Source organism: Rhododendron vialii, chromosome 4a, assembly GCF_030253575.1.
Source record: "Rhododendron vialii isolate Sample 1 chromosome 4a, ASM3025357v1".
In the NCBI taxonomy this organism is placed as follows: Eukaryota; Viridiplantae; Streptophyta; class Magnoliopsida; order Ericales; family Ericaceae; genus Rhododendron; species Rhododendron vialii.
Window position 1 is genome coordinate 17,014,629 of NC_080560.1, and position 19,358 is coordinate 17,033,986.

Below are 19,358 nucleotides of genomic sequence, written 5' to 3' on the forward strand. Positions count from 1 at the left end.
TTCCATGGGTCAATATCCTTAAGGCAAATCCAAACCAATTTTTAAAACCCCTGCCTCCCTTTTGTTTTCCCACTTCGGCAGAGAGAGGGAATTGTAGAGAGAGAGAGAGAGAGAGAGAGAGAGAGAGAGAACAGCCAGCCGGGCCTCCATTTCCAGCCACCACCGAGCACCTCTAACCACCGTAGCTCCACTCCACTCACTTTGCTCACCACCACCTTCGGCCACCAGTACCTCCTCATAACCACCTCCTTCCTCCATTACAGCCGGGTCACCACAGCCGTAGCACCATCACAACTATCGAGTTCCGCCGCCGCTCCGACCCGCCACCGAACCTCTCCGAAACCCGTTTCGCCGGACGAAAGGTAGTTCGGAACTCACCTCCCTAAGTATATGTCGTGTTTCTATTATGATTTTAGCATTACGGTATGATATTAATCGAATCCGACGTCGCCGGTTGAGGTCCGGCGGGAGCCCATTGTTTTCCGTTGAAAACAGTCACTGGAAAATCGAAATGTTAAATTAGAAAAATTACAGTTTGGTCCCTCAAGTTTGTTTAGCTTGTAAATTTAACCCTAGTGTATTGGAATCTAAGATTATAAGCCCCAAAGTTAATTAGTTTTGGTTAAATCCTAGTTTTTATTGCGATCATGAATTATTTTAGTACTGACAATACTCCGCGACGATTAAGAATAAATGTAGACTTTAGTTTTGATAAAGAAAAGAGAAAATAAAGGAACCGCTTAAATTATTTTTCTCGCAAGATAAATTTTATCGCATGATTATTTTTATGGCAATATTAGTTGTATCGCACGATTATTTTATGGCATTGTTGTGGCATCACATGATTATTCTTTTTGGCATTGTTAGTTGTATCGCTAGATTATTTCTGTGGCATGATTAATTCTATAGCGAAATAAATTTTATCGCTCGATTGAACATTATTAGCATGTTAGCCTGTATCATGATAATGTTGAATTTGTGAAATGTTATTGTACTGATAGATTGAACAAATAGGTTCCCGGGGTTGGTTGCGATGTACGGATTTAACATATTAGACGTGAAAGTAGGTTTAATGGATAATGTGAGAGGATGTGATTTTGGATTCCGGGCAATCCTGGTTTGGAACCCGTGGTGTTGTATTATTGATGAATGATTGGTGGTGATTTGTTGAAAGTATGGATTTACGAACCCTGGGTACGGCATGGTGGTGATCGGCTCTCGGATGTTTGGGACGGGACATAAGGGTGGTATTGTGCTTGTGTCACGAACCGGGACAGAGTGTGCTCGCGTGCGCACCCGGGAAGTTTTATCCGAACTTATGGTCACGGATGGGATACCGGGTATATAACTTAGGTATTTTTCATCCGGATCTGGAAAAGGGGAGTCGGATCACATCAGTGCCTTACGCCGGAGGTTATGGGTAGGAACGGATCTGTGGATAAGATCCGAGATTTCACTTAGGTTGAAGAATAGTAATAAAATGATTAATTGTTCTCTTTTTATGCTATGTCAATTAATGCACTTCAATTATATTTTCTTATTGCTTGTAAGTTATGGGTTCGGGTGGGTTTTGGCTATTGAGCGTCATCGCTCAAGGTACTATGTTGCCCTGGTGACTCGAACGCCAGGTACAGAAGATGGAACAGAAGTGTCGTACGATTCGATCGAGTTAAATCCTAATGAGGAAGAAGCTGAAAACCTTGGTTTCCGTGCGCATAGTCGCTCTGATTAATTTAAGTCGATTTTATTTTGGAAGCTTCTAAGTTTATTTGAAAATTGTAATATGTTGATTTATTCAAAACGGTTGTGATATAATGACATTTGCTTTTGAAATGGTGACGCAGTAAATCTTTGAATTTCTTTTGTGAAAATAATCTTTTCGTTATTATTTTTAATGTCTCCGAATTTTCGGGGCGTTACACGAACTATATACAACAAAACCATTCTGCCCTAGCGCGGCGTGTTTGGCCAAAACATCCGCTACTTGGTTGGCCTCGCGATTGCAAAAAGTCAGCTTCAAACTAGAGAAGCTATGCACTAGAGAGAGGCACTGATGCAGAAGGCCCTGCATACATCAAATCCTATGAAAAACAGAAGTTCTTAAAGCATAGCCTACGATCGCACTACATTGTCGCCATACAGTCAACACGTGCATAATTAAGGATTTGGTTTCGCTTGTGCCATTATCATAGCAGCCACATGCTCAGATTGAATGAACTTCATCCTCGTGTAGTCATTTGGAAAGTCCACAAACACGTCGAGTTTCCTGGGAATGTCCTGCAAATACCGAACCAGCCACAGATACGTCGGTGATCCTTCTTTTCCCGTAAAACACTCCATGTTTGATATAACCTTTAATGCTTCTCAATGGTGTGGGTAGGCCTCATGTGATATTTCCACCCCATGATTGCCAACATGGTTTGCACCACATCCGATATGTCTGTCTCGCTTGAAGGGGTTGTCTTCTTGTTCTTCCCACTGGACCCACTACCGGGGAAGATGGGCATGGCTCTAGAATACTGTGGGGTGTTCATTTTGCCTAGCGGGTGTATACCTTCATTCCTGACTTCTCCTCCACCCGAACCACCAACAGTATGGCTCTCTTCTTCATTAGGAAAATCCCTATCCAATTCCATTTGACGCTTCCCTCGATGGCCAGGAGTTTGTACAAAGCAGCCTCTGTAACTGTGTTGAAGACACGAAACATCAACTCCTCATGCTCCAAGGCCTTTCACGAAACTTGCTAACAAGTTCATTTTGCTGCAATAGAACAAAGGCTCACAAAGGAACAACTGCAATAGGAGAGTGTTGTTGAAGTACCAGCATAATTAAATTAGAGCAGACTATAGATCACATTTTGCTGCAATAGAACGTGGAAATCTGGTGGTATAAATACAATACCGCCATTAGGCATGATAATCAGGAATAATGCGTACGATTTTTTCGAACATTAGAAGTAGGGGTGAACAATTTATTGCTAAATTATGTGAAAAAGATAACTATAAGCATATTACATGGCTAAATTTTAGATTAGGCGACAGTTCTTTACCAAATTACACACTACATTGTCTTCCTCTTATTCCATGTCTGAATGTAGAATCCAATAGACGTATATATAGGCTATCAAAAACTGCAAACTCACGTGACAAATAGTAACACTTATGCCCTACACACGTTCAAAACAGTGGAATTAACAGCTCTTCTATATCTAGTTGGCCCAACACACATGCAAAATAGTACTAGTAACTTGTATAGCTACCAACTAGTTTACTGTAACTTTGTTGTATGAGTTAAATGAGTATAGACGTAGTTGTCCTTCGGAGATATTAGTGCAAACTTTGTATATCTTCTTTACGGAGGTTTCCATGAAAATGAGTTTACGGAGGTGAATTGCTGCTGTAAAGAACTTGTTCCCGGCTCCGACGTGAATAAGCTTCTCTCGTGAGTCTAGACTTTGTTGTCCTTACATACACTATCATATTATTCAAACTCACATGACAAATAATAACACTTTTGCCCTACACACATGCAAAACAGTGGAATCAACAGCCCTTTGTTGTGTCTAGTTGGCCCTACACACATGCATAATAGTAACTTGTATAACTGTAAATCGAGAAACTGACAGGACAAGGAAAATCTATCCTTATAGTAACTTTATAGGCTGCATATTTCAGTTGATTCTAAGACCTAAATGAGGACAAGACCAAAAACTATTCACCACAAAATCGGATGGTATATCTGCAGCCCAAACACAAATCCAACAAGATATCACAGAATATTTGCAAAATTTAGCATTCTTTCCCCATCCTCTCACAGTTTGTTCAACATAGAATCTTCATAACCAGAAGCCCAAAACCCTTTTAATGTTCCCCATTATTTTGTTGCTACAAAGCATGTAAATCTATGGAATTAGAGCCACAAAGTCGAATAGAATAACCAACAGTACCTAGTTTTCCAGTCTCGAAGAACTGATAAACTAAACAAAGCTCTCACCAAAGATCTATTATGTGAAGTAGTTATACGTGGCAAAAAGTGCAATGGCATGCACAGTATACAGTGTATACAGTGAGTACATTAATTAGAAGTAAGGAGACTCACTACAATCGAAATATCCCAGAAATTGTCAGGTGCTATGAAAGCTCCAGTAATCTAGTTTTCTACCAATAATTGGTTGCACCTTTCCTCGCATTCGCAAGTAGCTGTCATGCTTGCCACTCCTGCTTCAACACAAATAACCTGTTCTGCAATTGCTTGGCATTGAAGACTTGGTTGGTGAGGTCAAATATTTGTTTGCATATTTTTACCATTGTTGGTTTGATAGTTGTCTGGTTCCTCGACCCCCTTCCTCAATCTCCTTGGCAGCAAGCTCACAGAAGTGCGGTCAAATTTGAATCCCAGTTAGCTCGTGGAGCTTTTTTCATGTTTGGATATGCCAGGGCAAGTTGAATGGAGCACTTGAGCTTCCTCCCCTCTTTCTAGGACTATAACCCTTCCAAGGTGAAACCATTTCTTCCATTTTTTGGACAACAAATGAGGCACACCACACGTTAGTAATAAGGGATGGGGTATAATTCAGACAAGTTACAGCTACAAATAATGATGAATTTAAAGAAAACACATAGAACCATAACAAGATAACATCTGACATTTTCATAATTTCAACCAACACACATTAAGAGTCTTTGTAACAACACAAATTCCAGACATAGTTACAAGTACTAAAATACGACACAAACTACATTAACCCTAGTCGGAGACCTCATAAAACAATACACAAGTTCGTTAATGTCCTTGGTTATTAGAAACCATAAGCATATTACATACGGATTAATTAAATGACTTGTAGAATACATATTACAATAAGGATTGTTTCATCCCGAAGGATTGTCACCTCAGCCATGCGACTACCACGTTCAGGTTCTTCGTCATGTGGCAAATTGTCGGATCCGGATCCTCTCCACATCTCTCTCTACACACATCTACCACAACTTTTAACCAACAACTGTCACCTCATTAATGAGTTGATCCTACGCTCCAGATTAAATCAAAGTTCTAGGTCTTCACCCTTTAAGTTACACGACACCGTTTCATTTAGTTTTCCCAAACGGCATCTCTAAAACGCTGCACCGTTTCTCCACTTTATTACAGCTGTCCATAATTTGGGGGGAAAACAAAACACAACACCCTTATCCCCAAACACAAACCCGACGCTCACTTTCTCAGCCCTTCCATGAGATCAGTCCGGCGAATATGATCAACTCTCCATGCGATCAATCCGGCGATGATGTAGCCTCTCTTCATCTCGACACCGCAAAGATTTGATTTCTCCCAACTCACCATTTGATTTGTTTTGTTTTCGTTCTGGGCAAAAAAAAAGGTTTCATTTATACTTTAATTTGATTTGATTTTGTTTGGATTCTTCCCCTATGGATTCCGATTTTGTTGAACCCATTTTGATTTTTGATGAATAGAATGGTCCTTGTTCTTATTTTATCCTACCATTTCTATTTCCATTTATACAAACAATCTCATTTTTTTGTTTTTTCTTTAAATTTTCATATGCTGAACTCTTGGTGTTCTAGTGGAATCAAAGAGAGAAGGTATTCCCCCCCAAAAAAAATAAAAATAAAAAAATAAATAATAAAAAATAAAAATAGAGAAAGAGAAGCTTTTAACCTATTATTTGTGTGTTCCAAAATTAAGCTACGTAGAAAAAGTAGAAAAATTACAGCCTTGTTCGTTTTCAAATTTTATTTTGTTTTTCAATCATTACCCTATATCTTTCTCCAATCATTACCCTATTTCTTCAATTATTAATTTCATTTCTTTTTCTATCTCTCTCTACTCATCACCCCTCTTTCCAATCATTACCTTATTTTTCTCTCCACCCACTATCAAAACTAAAATGCCCAAAGTTACAAAACGAATAAAACCTACATCTTTTACAAATAGTTTGGGGGGGGGGGGGGGGGGGGGAATTGAAGAAAATGCTTTATGTTTAGGTTTATCCAAAGTTTGAATCATTTGGGATTGCAGGGGAATTAAAGAAAACGTTTTCAGGGCCACACACCAAGAGAGAGAGGTAATCGGATTCCATAGCTACTTGGAAGTTGAGAGATAGAGAACTTGTAAACCCATTATTTATGTTGGGTTGGGATGAGAAAACGGTGAGCATTAGCTGCCGTTTGGGAAGAATAAGAAACGGTGTCATGTAACTTAAAGGGTGAAGACTTGGAACTTTGGTTTAATCAGGAGCATAGGATCAGCTCATTAATGAGGTAGCAGTTGTTGGTTAAAAGCTGTGATAGGTGTGTGTAGAGAGAGATGTGGAGAGGATCTGGATCCCAAATTGTCAGGGTGAATTTGGGTCATGTTGGCTGCGTACTCGTCGCACCAACCAATACATGTAGTTTAGGGTTGGTTAAACTAACAAAAGGTTAGTGATGGCGGACCCAGGATTTAGTCACAGTGGGATCAAATATCTACGACACATATAATTTATTTTTTGTAAATAAAAATCGGATAAGGAATTGAATTATACGAAAATGAAAAAGAGCAGAAACTATTCATATTAGCATTTTTTGGAACGGCTTAGATTCATTTGATCCAAAGGCTGTAGTGCATCCTCCCACTTCCCGGTTAAGTACCCATGGTTTTTACTTAAATCACACAACTGTCATCCCCTTCAAACCGGGATGCGTAGTGCCGTAGGCATGGGCTAGCACTAGTAGTACATAACTCATCTACTGTTGCTAAGAAAAATTGTTACTTGTAAAAATTGATGATTCATATGGCATTTTTTTTCCAAATATTTTCTTTAGAAACATAACACATTTCAATAAGATCTAAGTTTATCCTAAATTCCTAATTCCTCCATCTGTCCTTTTTTGTTTGTTATTTTCGATATCTTTACCTGTTTTCAATCGCTTATATCTTCTAATATGAATTTCCAAAAATTATGTAAAATATTATAAATTGAAAGATATAAACAATTAAAAAATAGAACAACATTCAAAAATGAACAAACAAAAATGAGAGGGAAGGAGTAACAAATTGGACAACGCTAAAAGATTGCTTACCACAGTGCAAAATGCATCGAGTTTTTTCACATTAATTGGTAATTGTCTGACCTAGTTTTCTATCTAGATAGACTGCTTGCTTTTGTCTTTGCAGGAGCTTATGCTTGCTTTTGGGGAGTGAGAGAGAGAGAAACAAACCATAGAGAATAGAAGTCTAGACCTTGTTCGGTTCGAGATTTTGGATTTTGAATTTAGGAGGAGAGAGATAGAAAGAGAAATGAGAGTAATAATTAGGGAAAAAAGTTTTTGGGGACCGCGCACAAAGAGAGGTTTGGGTCTAGAGACCCAAACCGAGCATGGCCCTATAGATTCGTAAACTTTGTGGAAAGAGAAAAAACGTTGAGTTCTTTGTGTAACGTCACAATCAAAGAGGGCAAGAATTGTAAATCTTATGGGATTTTCAGGGCAACAATTTTATCATTTGGGGCAAAATTACAGAATACTTCTCAAAATTATACCTGCTCTAGAGATATTTTGAGACTTAGTGGGGTCAAGTGACCCACCTTGACCTAGTGGAGGTCCGCCCTTGGTTAGTGTGCTATAGTTAGGTAGTCAACTGGAGTCGTGCTATACGAAAGATTATTTAACTTACTTGTTCTTGCAGACACACTTATAATAAAGATGGCCCGGCCGGATTTTTAGATGAGCCGGAAATCTTTACAATGCACGGTCCATAACCACAATTGCAGAATCGTCTCACTGAACCGGAGGTTGCAATTGACATGTGTGACACCATAGATGTTGATATCGTTTCACTTCAGTTCCTAAAGTTAATTGTCCAGCCGTGGGCTCATATATATTGGTAAGTTCACATATATTGGTAATCAAGTACAATCTGTATGGTATAAGTAAAATCATTCTTTCTATAACGGTCTGTATGGTATAAGTAAAATCATTCTTTCTATAACGGAAGAGAAATTAGCAGCCACCAACCCAAGATCACTATTTGTAGATTGGAAGGGTTTGACAACCAACGGAAAACAAATGACTGATGTCTGAATACAAATGACTCCATGTGATACTACAGGAGGAAAATTAGTAGGGAATCTGTCTTTTTGGAGCAGAATTTATAAGTTTATAATTGTTGTCTGCATACCAATGGTGAAATGTGATAACCCCTCATCCATGTTACAAACATGCAATATGCCAGTACAAATTTTTTCTGAAAAGAGGATGATATACTCTGTGCAATACTAAACAAGGACGCGTGATATTTTTATCGTTTTGTCTGCTTAATTGAAAAAAGCTGGACTCACCCATGATACTACCTATTGATAATCTGTGTCTTCATAGAGGATAATCTCACAACTAAATGTCATAGACTTGCAGAAATTGAATAAAACATGGAAAAAAAAAAAAAAGAGTGTTAGATTAGCAAATCGAGAAACTGAACACCGATATCTGTTAGTATCCTCCAAGAGTCCCGGTGCACTGTACTTGTGCAGATAGATATAAGCATAGAAATACAATTTCATAACTACATTGCATGGAAGAGTATACCAAATTCTCAATTACTTTCCAATATGAAGCTATCCTAATCTCATCTATTGAGTTCAGAGAATGGGATTTGGACTCATTAAAGGACTAATTAGACTCATTTAACATAATTAGTTTATTAGGACTGATTGGATTCAATGGGGCGAGGTTTCCAGATATAGGGTTTCCATAGGCTTGGTTAGTCTCAGGGGTGTTTTTGTGGTTTTTGTGTTCGGGTGCTGGTATGCGTGTGCGTGTGAAATAGCCGGCACATTTCATAAGCCAACTTTTGGACCTGAATAACAACTTATCTATTCAAGCCAAAATTAGCCTAGGTGGTCTATATATGACGGGCATTGATTTTAAATTTTCGTTATTAAAGAATTTGGCACGAATTTTAGAAAATAACATTATCGGAATAAAGAGTTACTGAAAAATAGGTTTCTATTAATTTTTAAATTCTTGTTCTAAATTCTCAAGTTTTCGAGATTAGTATTTTTTTTTTTTTGGTTTCGATTTTCGAGATTAGTTTGCTCTTCACAGTTTAACAAATTGCTTGAATACCAAAGTATATATGAAATATGAATGCAATGTGTTTTTATTGTTTACACACACACACACACATATTTGTAGGATATATACGTATTCATATTCACATACCTATTTATTTATATATTTCTTTATATAGATTTCTTTATATAGAAATTATACTATTTGTATTATACATATTTATTTAGGCGTATTCATATAAATAGATACGAATATTAATTATCACTACGCATATTAGATATTAATTATGTACTTACTACTGTATATATCAACAAACAAATAGATATGTCACAATCCATAATTTCTTATTCGGAATCACAAAAATAGTTTTTCCAAAAAAAAAAAAAAACTTTTACTAGTAATATAATACTATAAAAAGCTGCGTGAAAAGATACTCCACTCCGTACTACTACTAGCTTTTTCTCAAAGCTGGCTTTGGAAAGCCTCTTGCAAAGAAAGCCCAAAACCGTCAAAATACACTACCAGGCAAACGCGGCCTTCTCTCTCGCTCCACCGAACTCCCATCACTCTCTCTCTCTCCTCAGATTTCTCTCTCTACCCGCCTTCCCCTTTTCAAAAAACAACAAATACCACCACCACCACACCGTTTCCCCCACTATTCCACGCACTCCCCAAAAAAATCCACAGCCAAGGAAACCTCTTCAATGGACGAAGAAGGCGACCCAGTGAACTTCTTCATGACCCTCGACTGCTGGCCCCAATCCCCGTCCCAGCCCCCCGACGACGACACCTCCGAGACCTTCATGCTGGGCTTCACCATCGCCAACATCGTCGGCCTACAGTACTACTCCGGCCGGATCAGCGGCCGCGAGATGGTCGGCCTAGTCCGCGAGCCCCTCAACCCTTACGACACCAACGCGATCAAGGTGCTCAACACTAGAACCCTCCAGGTCGGCCACATCGAGCAGTCGGTGGCTAAGGTTCTTTCCCCCTTGATCGATGAGAATCTCATTTCTGTCGAGGGCATTGTTCCCAAAACGCCTAATAGGGGTTTCCGCTACAAGATTCCGGTCCAGGTACGCAGGGGCGGAGCCAGGTTTTTAGTAGGTTTAAAAATTAGATTAATATGTAAGTTTTTTTTTTTGTTTTTTTTTAAATTAAGAGGTGTGTATATATATATGGCTGCTGATTTTGCCACTCTCTTTTTTGTTAACGCCACTCCATGTATTTTTAGTGCACTTGCAGGGAGTGGCGTTAAAAAAAAGTGGCAAAATCATTTCCATATATATATGTATTTTTAGTGCACTTGCAGGGAGTGGCGTTAAAAAAAAGTGGCAAAATCATTTCCATATATATATATATATATTGATAAATGTAATCTTGGTTTTCTCCGAGACTTATCCTTTAGCGCCAATATTTTTTTCCGGTGTCCGCTTTCATTACTCATTAGTCTGAACATCTCAAAAAATGGTTTATATTTTTAAATGTATTATGTTTTTATATGTTATTTGATAAATATCAATTGATGGGAAATGATTTTCACACTCTTTTTTATGCATGCACTCCTTTTATTGTCTTTAGTGGAAAAATTAAATATTAAAGTTTCACTAAAATAACTAGAAATGGTGTCCATACATGAAAATGGAAAGTGAAAATCATTGCTCTAATTGTTTCTATTAAGCAAAGTTTTCAAAATTATAGAAAATATACTATTTTGGGAAATATAAGTAATTTAAAAATGACATTCATGCCGAAAGAAGAGGATGCTTGAAGTTTGCATGCATTTGGGGCAATTTAGAGTTTTTTTTTTGTGGGGTTATAAGTAGCGAAAATTTTGGCTGCAAACTATGAAAGGTCCTTGTGAGAAATCACCCACTTGAACCTTACACCCTCAGCCCTGCAGGTGCACGTGTTTGCTCGGCGGGAGGCGTTTTCATTTGTCCAATCTGCGATTTCGTTAGGTGGGTTGCAGTTGATTTCGAATGAGGAGGCGGGGTTTGGGTTATCGGAGGCGGTAGTGGTGAAGGAGAGGAGGAGTGAGGATGGGAGGAGTTTGGATGATATATTTAAGTTGGTTGATGAGAATGTGAGGAGGAAGGGGGCAATGGAGGTGGTGGAGCCGCCTACAGAGGTTATAAAATCAGAGCTTTTTGTGCACCAAAAGGAAGCTCTGGGGTGGATGGTTAATAGGGAGAATGGTTGCGAATTGCCACCTTTTTGGGAGGAGAGAGATGGGGGTTATGTCAATGTGTTGACGAATTATCAGACCGATACACGACCACAACCAATAAGGGGTGGGATATTCGCCGATGACATGGGATTGGGTAAGACTCTCACATTGCTTTCTTTGATTGCTTTCGATAGGTATGGTAGTGGTAGTGTTATTCCCTCTTCAATTGATGGTGGTAGAGTAAATGTAGAACAGTGTGAGGAAATAGGTGAAGGGAATGATGGATTGGTTGTTTCGGGCAGCAGAAAGGCGAAGCGGGGGAGGGAGAGTAAAAATTATAGCAAGTCACGGAAGAAAAGGAAAACTGTAGATACCCATTTGGAAAAAATGTTGGAAAGAGGTACTCCGACTGGATCTTCAGTTTCGAAAACGACGTTGATTGTTTGTCCTCCATCTGTATTTTCAACATGGGTGACACAGTTAGGGGAACACACTAGACCAGGAAGGTTGAAGGTGTACATGTATTACGGAGAACGGACTTCCGACGAAGAGGAGCTTCAGAAGTATGATATAGTTTTGACAACTTATAGCACTTTAGCTAGTGAAGAAAATTGGCCTGATTCACCTATGAAGAAGATTGAGTGGTGGCGAATCATACTGGATGAGGCTCATGTAATTAAGAATGTCAATGCTCAGCAGAGCCGGGCTGTCACTAGCTTGAATGCCAAGAGGAGGTGGGTTGTAACGGGGACACCTATACAAAATGGCTCGGTGGACTTATTCTCTCTCATGGCTTTTTTGAGGTTCGAGCCATTCTCAATTAAAAGCTATTGGAATAGCTTGGTTCAGAGGCCACTTGCTCAGGGAAATGAGAAGGGTCTCTTGCGGTTGCAAGTAAGCACATAATACCCTTTGGTTAGTCAGCCCATGACATACTCTTATTTGGACTATAACTGCATTGCCTTCTTCATTCAGAATAACAAACAGCTTCTTATTGTTTGAAAACTGTCACTTTAGGGAGTTAGTGTGGTCTCTTTCATATATATGGTGCAGTCAGGAGTTGTTCAGAACCTATTTTCTGAAGAATTCTGGGAAACAATCTTTGAACTTCTCCATCTCAAAAATTATGCTTCTCTCTCACATATCTCTTGTGCGTAGGCAAGCAATTATGAACGCATGCACTGCAGTTGCATACATCCATAAATGGTGAATGGAGACTTGACTCTCAATCTGATCTGCTTGATTGGTCCCACTGCCCCTCAATCCTCATTATTTGAGGATCCCAGAGATCCAATCATGTGGTTCTTGCAGTCTGTTAGGGCCTTTTGGGAGCCGAGCCTGCTTATTCTTGACATTGTCAAGTTGATGATGGTCATTGTTCTTTCGAAAGAGCTTTTCGCTGATATAGGACTGTTTATTGTGTAGATGTGGATGTATACTATTTTCTGCTTATCTTCTTTGGTTGCAAGTGTCGTGTGGTGTCAATTCCCAGTATTGCTAGTCATCGCATACTTACCTGTTTGTTCCTAATGTAGGTATGTGTTCCCATCATTTCTTTCTGCGTATATCGTTTTCTCATGCAGTGAAACATTTTGTTACGAAATAAATTGTACTTGTGTCTTTTTTGTCATTCGGTCTATATTTTACCAGCTGAATCAGTCTGTATGAGAGAATACCTCCTGTTTACGGTGCCAATAGATGAAATATTTTCCCAGTACACTACTGTATAATAGTGAAATAGTCCACTTCAATTATATAAAGAACTTGGTTTCTAGAGCAAAGTCAGATGAAGGATAAATTTATCTTTTGGAAAAGTCAAAAGCATTTGACTGTTAGTTGGTGATCAAAGCAGTAATGATAAACTTAGTTTACAGGAACGTAACTGTAGGTTGCTAAACCTTCTGCGACAGTTGTGTAATGGTGTGTGATCGGAGTTGTACTTATGGGAACCCTATTATTGATTCCAATGGTGTCAGCGCATGACTGTTTTTCATTTTCCTTCCTTTTCCTTTGTTTCATTCATATGTGACTTTTTGTTTACCTACTCTTTTGTTACGACAATGTGTCTTATTCATTGTCCTTGTTATGTAATAGGTGCTAATGGCAACCATTTCTTTGAGGAGAACAAAAGATAAGGGTTTAATTGGCTTGCCACCTAAAACCGTCGAGACTTGTTTTGTGGAACTTTCTGCAGAAGAACGTGAGTTGTATGACAGGATGGAAAGTGAGGCAAAGAGTGTTGTCCGAAACTATATACACACTGGTAGTGTGACTAGAAATTACTCAACTGTGCTTAGCATACTTTTACGGCTTCGTCAGATTTGTACAGATTTAGCCTTGTGCCCTTCAGATCTCAAATTATTGCTTCCATCTAACAATATTGAAGGTATTTCACCTGATTTCTTGTACATTGATTCATGTTCATGCGTTGGCATAACTTTTTAGAGGCATCCCATGAGAGCTCCGCTAGTATTATCTTGAAGGTGGGTGTTGAAATATGCATTATTATCTTAAAGAGGGTGTTTGGATGCTTACTTTTTTGGCTTTTGAATTGCGCCTTTTCCACTTCTCATTTGTGGTTTATGATAAAAAGACATTTTTACCCTTGTTTGTACCTTATTTGGGATTGTTAGAATTTTGATCTCTGCCCTCTATGATTTTATTTTCTATCTCTATCACAAAATAGTTGTAAATGGTAGCATTTGTTAAGGTAATACTTGAGACTTTATGCTTAGCAAAAAAAAAATAAAAAAATCGATTGAGACTTTCAAATGTGGGACACAAGTATTTGTAAAGTGAAAGGACCAAACATATTTTTTTTTAACAATATCCAAAAATATGTATGTCTAAAAGGGCTATTCATATATAGCATAATACCATCATAAATGACCAAGGGCAACATGGTAAAAAACTAACTCAGAATCTATTTTGATGATTATACACCCAAACACTACTATGTTGGAAAATCTATTCTGCACATCTCATCCAAACACTCTACATATTCATAATATAAAAATTCTTCAATTCACAATCTAATCTAAAATACTAAAAGAAAAAAGGACTCCCAAACAGCCATACATTCGAAGGAGTGTTCTACCATTGGTACTTTAATCTTTCTATTTCGCAATATCCTTCTCATTCTCTTTTTTTTGTTAATTTATTGTTTTTATGTTCTGTATTACCTCTTAACTCTCACATGTCTTTTTTCCCCTTATCAAAATTGGTTGTTGCCCGGCTAATAACACTAACTTTAGGATTCTCTTACTTATTTGGTACTCTTAGTTTCTCATAATCTTTATATGGAATTTTCATTCTTATTGTATAGGGTAGTATCTTATTTGAGTTCTTCTTGTCTTATTGTTTTGGTGAATGAATCACCCTCCTATACCCTTTTTGTTCTTTCTTTCATTCCTGATTCTTATGAATATTGTGTAGTGCGAGGAAGAGATGATATTGTGTTACTATTTAATGGGATGAAACACATTCATAAGATTAGGTGCATGGGCCCATGGACTGGGCAGATGAAGGATTTATAGGTAGTTTATCTGTTTGTGATCGTAGAAGTTCTTGTTGACTTTCACTTGCTAAGAGTGGGACATAACATGTTGCACGAATTAAATTAGGAAACGTACGAGGCATGAAAAACTGGCCTCTTTGAGATCCTCTATAGAAAATATTAGCAGTGTTAGCATAGAACAAGGATTTCTTGATAAGTTTTTCCCCTCAATACCAAAACTAATTTGGTATCAGAGCAGGCAATAGATCTTATGTTCGAACCTCACCGCCTACCTAATGTTAAAATATTTACACGTGTTTAGCCCGCTTATGGAGGAGAGCCTTGTTACACGTGAGTGGGCGTGTTGAAGGTATAAATAATTAAGTTTGCCCTCTCTCTAACAACTTAAACTTTAGATGAGTTGGTGGTTAACAATCTAATATTTCCCAATTAGGAAGGACATCTTTTGGGCATATTTAAACCAAACATGCTCATAAGCTTCCGTCAAGGAAATTTGCCAATTAAATCGGTCCATTTTGTTAATTTGGGAATTGATGGGATCACTAAATAAAAATCATAATCATGTTATAGATCAACAGTGGTCATATTCTATGGGTGCTTTGAGTTTGCATGCCGCTGGTCTAGTTTTCCAGAGGTAGGTCCCTATGCCAGATTTTTAAGATGGTTAATGTGTTGTTCGATGGGTCCTGGTTTGAGCCAAGGCATCTTATTGGACTCCACATTTTATCTTCAATCTGTTTTGATGGAATTTCTATTTGAAGCCTTAACTTTCGAGTAACAGTCCTAGTTCTGCTAGGAGATATCTATCTGCTTCTGCATACTTCTGTTTCACCTGTAGTGAACTTTGTTTAGTGGGTTTCTATTGAAGCATTCAACCTAAAACCAGTTGGCAATGAATTGAGAGACCACCCAGATTCATATACTAGTTTTGGAGCTAATACTTAATCAATGTGGGACAAGGTCTGCTCTAACAATCCCTTGCACATGCGACCCTGACTTACAACTGGAAAGGTAAATAAAGAATCCAAACAAAAGGATCACTAAGAAACAGGGTGCACTTTAAGGCACAAACAATGAGGCAATCAAGGGAGTCTTGTTCAAAAGCCTCTAATACCCTTGCTCTGATACTATGTTAAAACATCCAGGCTCTTATATTGCTTCGGAGGTAATGTTCAATCAATTGGGACAAGCTCTAAGAGTTTTGCTAAAATTAATTCTATCCCTCAATTTCCCCGAATTAACTTAGCAGTAGTACAAGTAGTTCTTGTAAATGTATTGATCTAGACCTACTTCGGGTGCATATAACCATTAATAAGTATTTGTAATTGCTTCCAATAAAGTTTATTCATATTTCTGTAATCCCCACTTGGAAAACATAAAAGGTTTTTAGAATTAATATTGTAATGTCATAAAACCTATTTAGGTTATGTTTTTGAATAGTTTATTTTTTTTATTACCAGCCTGCACTCCACATGATTTCTTCTGTTGTGTACAAGTTCCCTCTCCTCTTTATTGGGGTGTGTCTACAGATACCATCCCTTACCAGTCAAGTGTTCAATAAGTATCCTTTCTTACTTCATAATCTCTCTCTTGTAAACGTCATTACTGTAAGGGGAATAAATTCTCTTAGTGCTAGTAGTAGCTTTTTTTATTGAACAGCCTCACGTGCTTCCTCGTCGGAACCCTAATTCTTTGCTGGAACCCTAGCTGCAAAACGGACAGGGGTGAGCGCACCTTTGCCTCTTGTTGGCAAAGGCTATCCGATGCCTAAGTTAGTATCACATACTAGAGAAACCCTAATTATCAGTAGGAAAGTGATTCAATTGCAATAAACCGCGTACCTTTATCTCTAGGTGTACCTCGTATATATAGACGTGTACATACTTGTTGCCTAAGCATCCTAATTGCCCTAGGTTTCCTACCTCGTATAGGAAACCCAGAATAGATTGGATTCTCATTCTCTTATCAAGTTACTGCCTTAGTCCTCATGTGATTCTTCCTTATAGCAAGCCGAGCATCCTCCTTTATTCTTGGGATCTTACTCCATCACGGAGTATAATTGTACTGGAATCTTCCAGAATATCCTTACCGCTTTGTCACTTAAGGCAATATGGGTTAGGGCTCTTCCCCTGCCCGGCCTCCATACTGCTGAACAGTTCATATCCTCATCCGGCCCTTCGTGCCGTTTACATCTATCGCCGATCATCTTCTTGATTGGCAGTAGGGTCCAACCTATTTACAACATGGACCCTTGTGTCACGAGCTCGGATAATTATTTTGCCTGTTCGGGAGAGACCTCCCTACATTTACTTATACTCGTTATGCAGTAACCCTTGCTTCTCTTTCTTGCATCCGGGCACTGATTAGAATATTTATTTTTATGGAATGACCTAGCTGTCCCGTTCCACGGTTTTAGATAATGTGTTGCTCAAGGTGAATATCCTAGCATCTGCTTGGATACTTTTTGGCTTTGTGGACGAATGGTTAACGTTCACTGTTAATTAGTTGGTGTAAATCTCCTTGACATTTTTTGGACTAAAGTTATGACCGAGTAAGTTATAAATTTTGGAGAAAATTCTCGAATCATTGAGAACCATTCAAACATTTTTTTTTCCAGGTAAAATTATTCATTCAAACATGTTGGATTAACTAAAGATTTGTTTCATTTGCTGAAAGGTTGCAAAACTTTCTTTTCTCAAACCAGACAAAAAAGAAGAGAAATAATGAAATATTATTGGGATTCTAAAGAGTTTAAATATAATAATGAAGTCGGGGTAATATGTTACTGATGGCCTGACGTTGAAGTGTTTAAATCTTTACTTACCCAAGAGCTATTATTGTCAATTGAGATTTTAAACGTCGGCTGGGTTTGGGCATCTGCTCTCTTCCTCCAAAGCAGTTCGTTGTGGAAAATTATTTGCTTCTGTTTACCTGGCGTAGGCAGTTCTGTATTTTTCTGGTAATAATGCTCGTTACTTTTCTCATAGTCCTTAAACAGTTAGGTTATGCTTGTGGCACCCATTCCAGACCACCATAATTTAAAATGTCAACCACTATGCCACAATACAGTTATGTGTTTGTGTGCAGTATCTCGACTGCCTTTAAGTGCACATTTGTTCATTTGTTTGGCAAATCTTTATCGGTCTTTGTCTATGGATGCCAAATAAATGTCAAATGCTGATAAAGTTGTTACCTACTATTGTTGCTTTCTTAATTTACTTTCTTTTAAATCAACTTTTGATCATGTCATGGAAGAAAGCTCCTAAAATAGTTCCAGCTTTCTTGAATTGTTCCTTTTCTTTATTATTTAACTATGTTGAGCTCTCATGACTATCGATTGAATCTAGCAGATGTATCCAACAATCCAGAATTGCTGACAAAGCTGGTTTCATTGCTCCAAGATGGGGAGGACTTAGACTGCCCAATTTGTATTGCTCCTCCTACAGATATTGTTATCACATGTTGTGCTCACATCTTCTGTCGATCCTGCATCTTAAAGACCCTCAAACGGACCAAACCTTGCTGCCCCTTATGCCGCCATCCATTGTCAGAGTCTGACCTCTTCTCCTCCCCACCGGAACCTTCTGACACAGACAATTCCAGAGCCTCCGAATGTATAACATCTTCCAAAGTTTCTGCTCTCTTGAAACTTCTATCAGCATCAAGGGATCAGAACCCAAGCACGAAATCAGTCGTTTTTTCCCAATTTCGGAAGATGCTGATTTTGCTTGAAGAACCGCTAAAAACAGCTGGGTTCAAGATTCTGCGCTTAGATGGGTCAATGAATGCAAAAAGAAGAGCTCAAGCAATCCAAGAATTCGGACTCCTTGCACCGGACGGACCCACAGTTTTACTAGCAAGCCTGAAAGCTTCAGGGGTTGGTATAAATCTTACTGCTGCTTCTAGGGTGTACCTGTTGGAACCATGGTGGAACCCTGCCGTTGAGGAGCAGGCTATGGACCGGGTCCACAGGATTGGACAGAAAGAGGATGTTAAGATTGTGAGGATGATTGCTCAAAATAGCATTGAAGAGAGGATTTTGGAATTGCAGGAGAAAAAGAAGAAACTTGCAAGAGAAGCTTTCGGAAGGAAGGGCCCAAAGGATAGGAGGGATGTTAGTGTAGATGATCTCCGGACCCTAATGTCCTTGTGAGTTACCCGTACTCTTGCATAAAATACTTCTAAACTTGCATGTTATATGCGCAGTTTGTAATTTTGTGTAAGTTACAATCTACGCAAAGCTTTTGTACCTCTCTGGTATTAGGTGTGCACATCTTTCAACACATACAAAATGTGGCATATGTAATATGACCTCTTTTGAACTTTCCGACTTACCTTTTATCACTGGTGGGAAAGGAAGAATGTCAAAAAATGGATTTGAAATAAGTCATTTTTTGTGTGATAGGAAGTTCAAAGAATTATTTTTGCCTTTTCATTTCTATTATGAAACTGGTTGTGTGAGAAATGAATATTAGAAATGGAAACCAGGAAGTATACTTATACGGGGAATAGTGGTTTTAAGGCACTTTCTTAGTTTTTTGTGTTGACAGAGGAATTATATTCTGTGCTCTAATGTTTCATGGACTCGGGTGTGACTATTGGGTGC

The 19,358-nt window shown here is 38.4% G+C and overlaps 1 protein-coding gene and 1 long non-coding RNA gene across 2 annotated transcripts; both read left to right on the top strand.

The window, feature by feature from the left end:
* The first annotated feature begins 298 nt into the window (after positions 1-298).
* Positions 299-1,840, top strand: LOC131322223 (uncharacterized). Its single transcript, XR_009198753.1, has 2 exons — positions 299-362; positions 1,629-1,840. It is a non-coding gene; the product is annotated as an uncharacterized LOC131322223 (long non-coding RNA).
* A 7,695-nt stretch (positions 1,841-9,535) lies between these two features.
* Positions 9,536-19,142, top strand: LOC131322224 (putative SWI/SNF-related matrix-associated actin-dependent regulator of chromatin subfamily A member 3-like 1). Its single transcript, XM_058353479.1, has 4 exons — positions 9,536-10,141; positions 10,969-12,129; positions 13,330-13,621; positions 18,103-19,142. Exons 1-4 carry the CDS (start codon positions 9,770-9,772, stop codon positions 18,903-18,905), a joined length of 2,628 nt encoding a protein of 875 aa, XP_058209462.1. The 5' UTR covers positions 9,536-9,769; the 3' UTR covers positions 18,906-19,142.
* Positions 19,143-19,358: the final 216 nt, after the last annotated feature.